The sequence below is a fragment of the Bombina bombina genome, chromosome 4 (genome assembly GCF_027579735.1).
Source record: "Bombina bombina isolate aBomBom1 chromosome 4, aBomBom1.pri, whole genome shotgun sequence".
Lineage (NCBI taxonomy): Eukaryota > Metazoa > Chordata > Amphibia > Anura > Bombinatoridae > Bombina > Bombina bombina.
In genome coordinates, this window is record NC_069502.1 from 931,832,215 (window position 1) to 931,841,380 (window position 9,166).

General features: G+C 41.2%; 1 protein-coding gene across 1 annotated transcript in view; it reads left to right on the forward strand.

Annotated features, from left to right (window-relative positions):
* TTC13 (tetratricopeptide repeat domain 13) overlaps nt 1–9,166 on the forward strand; it is a 259,316-nt gene that overhangs the window by 144,406 nt on the left and 105,744 nt on the right. Inside the window, 1 exon segment of the mRNA XM_053711897.1 lies at nt 2,480–2,562. Within this exon segment, the coding sequence (XP_053567872.1) occupies nt 2,480–2,562 (83 nt within the window).

A 9,166-nucleotide genomic window follows, 5' to 3' on the forward strand; every position in this document is an offset into this window, starting at 1 on the left:
GAGTCGGGTAAAATTCCGCCTCGAAGGATTACAGCTCATTCTACTAGGTCAGTTTCTACTTCCTGAGCGTTTAGGAATGAAGCTTCGGTTGATCAGATTTGCAAAGCAGCAACTTGGTCCTCTTTGCATACTTTTACTAAATTCTACCATTTTGATGTGTTTTCTTCTTCTGAAGCAGTTTTTGGTAGAAAAGTACTTCAGGCAGTGGTTTCAGTTTGAATCTTCTGTTTATGTTTTTCATTAAACTTTATTTTGGGTGTGGATTATTTTCAGCAGGAATTGGCTGTCTTTATTTTATCCCTCCCTCTCTAGTGACTCTTGCGTGGAAAGATCCACATCTTGGGTAGTCATTATCCCATACGTCACTAGCTCATGGACTCTTGCTAATTACATGAAAGAAAACATAATTTATGTAAGAACTTACCTGATAAATTCATTTCTTTCATATTAGCAAGAGTCCATGAGGCCCGCCCTTTTTTGTGGTGGTTATGATTTTTTTGTATAAAGCACAATTATTCCAATTCCTTATTTTATATGCTTTCGCACTTTTTTCTTATCACCCCACTTCTTGGCTATTCGTTAAACTGAATTGTGGGTGTGGTGAGGGGTGTATTTATAGGCATTTTAAGGTTTGGGAAACTTTGCCCCTCCTGGTAGGAATGTATATCCCATACGTCACTAGCTCATGGACTCTTGCTAATATGAAAGAAATGAATTTATCAGGTAAGTTCTTACATAAATTATGTTTTTCCTCCTCAGAGGCAGTAAAGCAATCTGTACATTTTACTACAAAGCTGAGGGAGCAAACTGAACAGGAGATTGAATATTACCTGTATAGCATACATTGTAAAAAGACAGTTCTGTACACATTTAGAACACTTGTCTATGTCATATGCTCAACATCTAGAGGAAAAATAAAGTTGTGTGAAAGATGGACGCTCATTCTAATTTGTCCCTTCATAGAACTTTTCTCTGCTTGTTGATTCACAGTCTGAGATGTGTTTAACAGGCTGAAAAAAATATATACAGTATACCAGGTGGCCCTCGGTTTACGCCGGTTCAATTTGCGCCGTTTCAGAATAACAACCTTTTTTTCAGTCATGTGACTGCTATTGAAAAGCTTTGGAAAGCAGTGCACTAATTAAAATAGCCAGTAGGTGGAGCTGCAGCAAAGTTATGCAACTCAACAGACTGAAATTGATCTGTATACACAGAGCAGACCAGACCTATCGAGCAACAAGATTTAGCAGCTGAAAAATGCAAGTAAAGAAACGTTTTTGTTCATTAAACTTAGTTTGATGATGATGCAGTCTGTTGTGTGATTATTTAATTAGGTGCTGTTAGCAAATGTTTTTGTTCATTAAACTTAGTTTGATGATGATGCAGTCTGTTGTGTGATTATTTAATTAGGTGCTGTTAGCAAATGTTTTTGTTCATTAAACTTAGTTTGATGATGATACAATCTATATTATTAGGTTTATAATGCTGTTTAGCATTTAAAGTCTTCATTTCAAAGCTTTAAAAATAATGTATTAGGTGTTACTTATGACAATTTTGAGAGGGGCCTGGAACCTAACTCCCTCACTTCCCATTGACTTACATTATAAACTGGGTTTCAATTTACAACGGTTTCCATTTACAACCATTCCTCCTGGAACCTAACCCCGGCGTAAACTGAGGGCTTACCTGTATATGAAACTAATACTGAGATCTACTGAGTTTGTAATTATTTTGTCTTTAGAAACATAACTGTCTCATATATCCCTAGCATAAAGCAACCAGTGATTTATTTTAACACTAGCAAACGTTCTAATGGTGCAAAAAGATTTGACTTTTTTTTTTACTCCAGAAGAGAGAGGGTTTTGTAGTGTGAAGTTAGACCCAGTGGGTAAGGGGCATTTGTTTGTTCTCAAAGTAACATTCAGCTCCAAATGTAATGCATACTAAAAAAGGACAGTTTTTTTTGTTTTGTTTTTACCCAGTAACACTACCTCAAGAAGGGCTGGAATGGTGGGGAATGCACCCACAATATTCTACAGTGATTCTAAATGCCCTGACTGTAAATGTAAGCTTTGGAGCCTGCCCATTTTTGGTTTAGCACCCTGGGTCACGTACGCTGATTGGTGGCTACATTTAGCCACCAATCAGCAAGCATTACCCAGGTGCTGAACCAAAAATGGACTGACTCCTAAGCTTACATTCCTGCTTACATTCCTACTTTTCAAATAAAAATACCAAGAGAACAAAGAAAAAATGTATAATTGTAGTAAATTAGAAAGTGCTTAAAATTGCATGCTCTAACGGCATTGTGAAGTAAAAAAATTTGGGTTCCATATCCTTTTGTTTCTCGGGTGTGTGTTTTTTTTTGTTTGTTTTTTGCTGTAGGATATAGTAACACGCTGTTAAAATTAGTATAAAGTGATTACAAAGCTTGGAATAAATGTTATTTACTATTTTTTTTATTTATTTTATTATATAGGAAGCTATTGAATCGTTTAAGGAAGCTTTGAAGCAAAAACCAAACTTTATAGAAGCTTACAAAAGTCTTGGTCAGACTTACAGGTAGGCTGTATATGTAGGATCCCCTGATATACATGTTATGAACTTAAAGGGACAAGACTATACTGTGTATTGACAGTACCTTAATCATTGCAGCAAATAGTTTTTTCTGCAACCTTAGCCCATGATGGGGATATTGAGTAGGGTGCCAGGAGTTCTGGAATGCTTAAAAAGGATTGCTAAAACTCTATTTGTGCAATTATTAAGGTACTTAAAGGGACATGAAACCCAATTTTTTTTAGAAAGAGCATGCATGCCATTTTAAACAACTTTCTAATTTACTTCTATTATCTAATAAGCTTCATTTTCTTGATATTCTTTGCTGAAAAGCATATCTAGATAGGCTCAGTAGCTGCTGATTGGTGGCTGCACATGTCTGATTGGCTCACCCATGTGCATTGCTATTTCTTCAACAATGGAAATGTAACAAATTAAGCAAACTAGATAATAGAAGTAAATTGGAATGTTGTTTAAAATTGTATTCTCTATCAGAATCATGAAAGAAAGTTTTTGGGTTTAGTGTCCCTTTAATAAAAACATGTATTTACTGACCCTAAAAGGGATAATGTATTCAGGCAGCTAATAAGACAGGACTCAACAACTTTGTTAAAAATCTAGGAGCCAGCCCATAGATTTAAAAGCCAGAAACGTCTGGCAATCCCTATGAGATAGATAGGTAGGTAGATAGATATAGAGGTAATGACAACATAATATATAACAAGAAGAAGAAAAAAAATAGTATATAATACACATACATAGTTATATTACACCCACACTATACAATAACCCAATAAAAGTTGGATTTGGATTTCACAGCTGTGAGGCCTAGAAAGGATCCAGTCCCACCAAACTAAATTTTATGTGTGGCTAGTGGTGGGTTCTGTGGGAAGGCGCCAGGACCTAATTTTAAGGTTCCAGTGCCTCCCTGGTGCCTGGGTTTGTCAAACCCTGTATTAAGAATTAATTGTATTCAAGGAAGCTGCAGGAACACCCTATTTCTTTTTAATGACACGAGTCCACGGATCATCTAATTACTATTGGGAATATTACTCCTGCCCTGCAGGAGGCAGCAAAGAGCACCACAGCAAAGCTGTTAAATATCACCTCCCTTCCCTCCCACCCTAGTCATTCTCTTTGCCTACCTTAGTGCTAGGAAGTGGTAAAACTAGGTGTTATTTAAGATTCTTCAATCAAGAGTTTATTATTTTTAAAGTGGTGCAAGATTGTGCTGTTTTGTCCTAGTGTGTAGCCGTAGTCCACATCAGTCTCTTCAGTAGAGCAGTGGTGACTTTAGAGCAAAGGGAACTTGTGGGAGATAATTCTCACTGCGCCTCCCATAGATGTAATATGCTGCCCTGATTATGAGAGTCTGAGGGGAAATAATCAGTCCTTTTTGTTTCCACAGGTCTATGTGAGGGAGAGGACCTCTCAAGCTTGGTGAGCTGCCCTGCTGTCGGGCAGATTTGTGAGGTAAGTGCTGACTTTAATTATTTCTGGAGCAAGTCACTCAGAAAAAGTGGGCATTTTATTTTCAGAGTATGAGGAAAGAAAGGGGCCTTTTTAATACCAAGCACTTTATTTCACAAGGGACATTTTATCTCTCCTTACTGGAGAGGACTTTTGACAGCATACGCATGCTCTGGGGCTGAGATAGCTGCTTATTAATGAGGGCATACAAACTATGGCGTTTCCTCTTCTCTCGGCGGTTAAACTTGAAGAATACCGACCGGGAGATTATTTAGATACGCCCACGATGGGCGGAGCCAAGTGAGGCGGTAATCTCTGCATTGCTCGCCATTTTTCTTCTGGAGCGGAGGTGACTGAGTTTCTGGCTGTATAGATGCGCATGGGTTACTGTTGCATGCAAGTCTAAAAGCGGAACTAAAACGACTAGGATTGTCTCTTGCTGGAGTCCAGATCGTTCAGACTAAAGGGAATAATCTCCAGTGTTGAAGGACAGGTAGGCACCTCAGCATAGAGCTGAGGTGTAGAGGTGTCTTTATTTTATATTTATTTAACTGTATACCTCATTCTGCAGTTTAGAGTAAAATAGTTGCGGTTTAACTTTTAAAGAGACAGTAACATTTTTTTTGTCAATTTTTCTTTTTGTTAGAAATTGGACTTTTTATTGCTAATTTGATCCATTGTGAGTCAGAATGGACCAAGAGGCCTTGCATATTGTCACCTGTTCCTGGTGTTTTGATGCTAATGTGGAACCACCAATCCCTTTTTGTTCATCTTGTATTGAGAGGACTTTAAGTTATAGGGATAAACTTTTTTCTGAGCCAACATGTTCCAAGGGGGATGTTGCCCAGGAGTCTATTGACAATGTTCAATTTATGCCGCAGCTTTCTCCTCAAGCGTCCCAAAGTTTACTCCTTCTGGAATTACGTTGCGAGACATCGCTTCTCTCATGTCTTCTACAGTTTCTGATGCGTTGTCTGCTTTTCCCATGTTACAGGGAAAGAGTAAGAGAAAGAATAGACATTCAGTAAGCAAGGTTTCTGACGCAGTTGTTGCTATTTCGAATGCCCCCTCCCAGAAGCCTGAGGAGGGGGATTCCTTAGTAGCATCTGAAGGTGAAATTTCAGATTCTGACAGTGTAATTCCTCTTGCTGATACTGAAGTTGTGTCTTTCAGGTTTAAGCTAGAACACCTCCATCTGTTACTCGAGGTTTTAGCTACATTGGACGACTGCGACACCACGGTCGTAGTTAATCCTAAGAAATCCAGTAATCTAAAAAAACTTTTTGATGTACCTTCCTTGGTGTAGGTTTTTCCTGTGCCAGATAGAGCTACTTAGAAGTAATGGGAGAGACCGGGTATCCCTTTTTCTCCTTCTCCTATATTTTAAATGATGTTTCCCATAGCAGACTCTATCAAGGAGTCTTGGCAAACAGTACCCAAGGTGGAAGGAGCAGTTTCCACTCTGGCCAAGAGAACTACTATACCCATAGTGGATAGTTGTGCCTTTAAGGATACGATGGATAAAAAACTGGAGGGGTTACTCAAGAATATGTACGTACACCAGGGGTTACAATGGCACCCTGCAGTGTGCATTGCTACCGTCACTAGCGCGGTATACTGGTTTGATGCGTTGTCTGATGCTATTAGGACAGACACTCCCCTTGATGAAATTCAAGATAGGATAAAAGCCCTTAAGTTGGCTAATTCCTTTATTACTGATGCTTCCCTACAGGTTATCAAACTGGGAGCAAAGATTTCAGGTTTTGCTGTTTTAGCTCGCAGAGCCTTATGGTTAAAGCCTTTGTTTGCGGATGTGTCATCTAAGTCTAAACTTCTAGTGATTCCTTACAAGGGGAAGACCTTGTTTGGACCGGGCTTGACGGAGATAATCTCTGATATCACAGTAGGAAAGGGTCACCTTCTTCCTCAGGATAAGAGAAACAAGCAAAATGGACGTTAAAGTAATTTTCATTCCTTTTGAAATTTCAAAGGAAGTTATTTAGTTTCCGCCTCCAAGCAGGAGCAGTCCAAACCCTCCTGGAGGCCCAACTAGGTTTGGAATAAAGGAAAACAATCCAAGAAGCCTGCTATTGAATCAAAAACAGCATGAAGGGCATGCAACCGATCCGGGACCGGATCTGGTAGGGGGCAGACTTTCCTTTTTCGCCCAGGCTTGGGCTCGAGATGTTCAGGATCCCTGGGCAGTAGAAATTGTGTTCCAGGGATACAAACTAGAGTTCAAAAGTTTTCCTCTCAGAGGCAGGTTTCTGCAGATCAGACAAAGAGAGAGGCGTTCTTACAATGTGTAAGGGACCTCTCCACCTCGGGAGTGATAGTTCCTGTTCCGATGCAGGAACGGGGTCTGGGATTTTATTCCAACCTGTTCGTGGTTCCCAAAAAAGAGGGAACCTTCACACCAATTTTAGATCTCAAGAGTCTAAACAAATTCCTCAGAGTACCGTCCTTCAAGATGGAAACTATTCGTTCCTTTCTTCCTTTGGTCCAAGAGGGCCAATATATGACAACTTTGGATTTAAAGGACACGTAACCTGCATGTCCCCATTCACAGGGACCATCACAGGTTTCTAAGGGTTGCCTTACTAGACAAACACTTTCAATTCGTTGCTCTTCCTTTCAGTCTTGCCACAGCTCCCAGAATTTTCTCAAAGATTCTGGGATCTCTGTTGGCGGTGCTTCTATTACGGGGCATTGCAGTGGCGCCCTATCTGGACGACATTCTGGTCCAGGCGCCATCCTTTCAACTAGCAAGGTCCCACACAGAAATGTTGTTATCCTTCCTGCGATCTCACGGTTGGAAGATAAATTTGGAAAAGAGCTCCTTAGTTCCAAGTAACCTTCTTGGAAACCATAATAGATTCCGTCTCAATGAAGATTTTTCTGACAGAAGTCAGGAAATCAAAGATTTTCGATTCTTGTCTAGCGCTTCAGTCCACTCCTTGGCCATCAGTGGATCAGTGCATGGAGGTAGTCAGGCTGATGGTAGCGGCAATGGACATCATCCCCTTCGCTTGTTTCCATCTCAGACCTCTGCAGCTAAACATGCTCAGTCAATAGAACTGAGATTATGCGGATTTGTCTCCTCGAATACTACTGAAACAGGAGACAAGGGATTCTCTTCAATGGTGGTTGTCCCAGGATCATCTCTCCCAGGGAACCTGCTTTCGCAGACCCTCTTGGGTAATTGTGACAACAGACGCCAACCTTCTGGGATGGGGAGCAGTCTGGTGCTCCCTAAAGACTCAGGGAGTTTGGACTCAGTCAAAGTCTGTTCTACCAATCAACATTCTGGAGCTGAGAGCGATCCTCAATGCTCTTCTGGCCTGGCCCCAGTTAGCCTCGGCCCAGTTTATCAGGTTCCAGTCGGACAACATAACTTCAGTGGCTTACATCAATCTTTAGGGAGGAACATGGAGTTCCTTAGCAATGAAGGAGGTAGCCAAAATTCTTCGGTGGGCGGAAACCCACTCTTGTTGTTTGTCGGTGATCCACATCCCAGGGGTGGACAACTGGTAGGCGGAATTCCTGAGCAGGCAGACCTTTCACCTGGGGGAGTGGGAACTCCACCCGGAAGTGTTTTCCAGCCTGATTCTCAGATGGGGTCAGCCGGAATTGGATCTCGTCAGAATGCCAAGCTTCCAAGGTATGGATTGAGGTCCAGGGACCCTCAGGCTGTACTGATAGACTCCTTGGCGGTACCTTGGACCTTCAGTCTAGCATACCTATTTCCTCCGTTCGCCTTCTTCCTCGAGTCATTGCTCAAATCAAGCAGGAGAGGGCGTTGGTGATCCTCATTGCACCCGCTTGGCCTCGCAGGATTTGGTATGCAGATCTGGTGGACATGTCATCTCATACATCTTGGAGACTTCCGTTGAGGAAGGAACTTCTACTTCAAAGGCCCTTCCTTCATCCGAATCTAGTTTCTATGAAGCTGACTGCTTGGAGATTGAACGCTTAATTTTATCCAAGAGGGGCTTTTTCAGAATCGGTCATAGAGACCATGATTCAGGCACGTAAGCCTGTAACTAGGAAGATTTACTACAAGATATGGCGTAAATATCTCCATTGGTGTGAATCCAAGGGCTACTCTTGGAGTAGGGTTAGGATCCCTAGAATTTTGTCTTTTCTCCAAGAGGGTTTGGAGAAAGGATTATCAGCTAGTTCCCTAAAGGGTCAAATATCTGCCTTGTTTATTTTTGTTACACAAGCGTCTGGCGGACGTACCAGACGTGCAATCTTTTTGCCAGGCTTTGGTCAGGATCAGGCCTGTGTTCAAACCAATTACTCCTCCCTGGAGTCTTAATTTAGTTCTTAAGGTTCTTCAAGGGGCTCCATTTGAGCCTATGCATTCCTTAGATATTAAGTTGTTATCTTGGAAAGTTTTGTTTCTTGTTGCCATTTCTTCTGCACGTAGAGTGTCAGAACTCTCGGCATTACAGTATGAGTCTCCTTACCTTATTTTTCATTCGGATAAGGTAGTTTTAAGTACAAAGTTAGGATTTCTACCTAAGGTAGTTTCTGACAGGACTTTTAATCAGGAGATTGTTGTTCCTTCCTTATGTCCTAATACTTCTTCTCAGAAGGAACGGCTTCTTCACAATTTAGACATGGTACGTGCCTTAAAATTTTACTTACAGGCGACTAAGGACTTTTGTCAGTATTCTGCTTTGTTTGTGGTTTTCTCGGGAAAACGTAAGGGACAGAAAGCTAAGGCTACTTCTCTTTCCTTTTGGCTGAAGAGAATTATTTGTTTTGCCTACCTTTTGGCTGAAGAGAAATATTTGTTTTGCCTATGAAACTGCTGGACAGCATCCTCCAGAGAGTGTTACGGCTCATTACACGAGGGCTGTTGCTTCCTCATGGGCATTCAAGAACGAAGCTTCTGTGGAACAGATTTCCAAGGCTGCAACTTGGTCCTCTCTTCACACTTTTTCAAAATTCTACAAGTTTGACACTTTTTTGCTTCGGCTGAGGCCGTCTTTGGGAGAAAGGTTCTTCAAGCAATGGTGCCTTCCGTTTTTAGGTTCCCTGTCTTGTCCCTCCCGTATCAATTGTGTACTCTAGCTTGGGTATTGATTCCCAATTAGATGATCCGTGGACTCATAGTGTCGGTAAAAAGAAA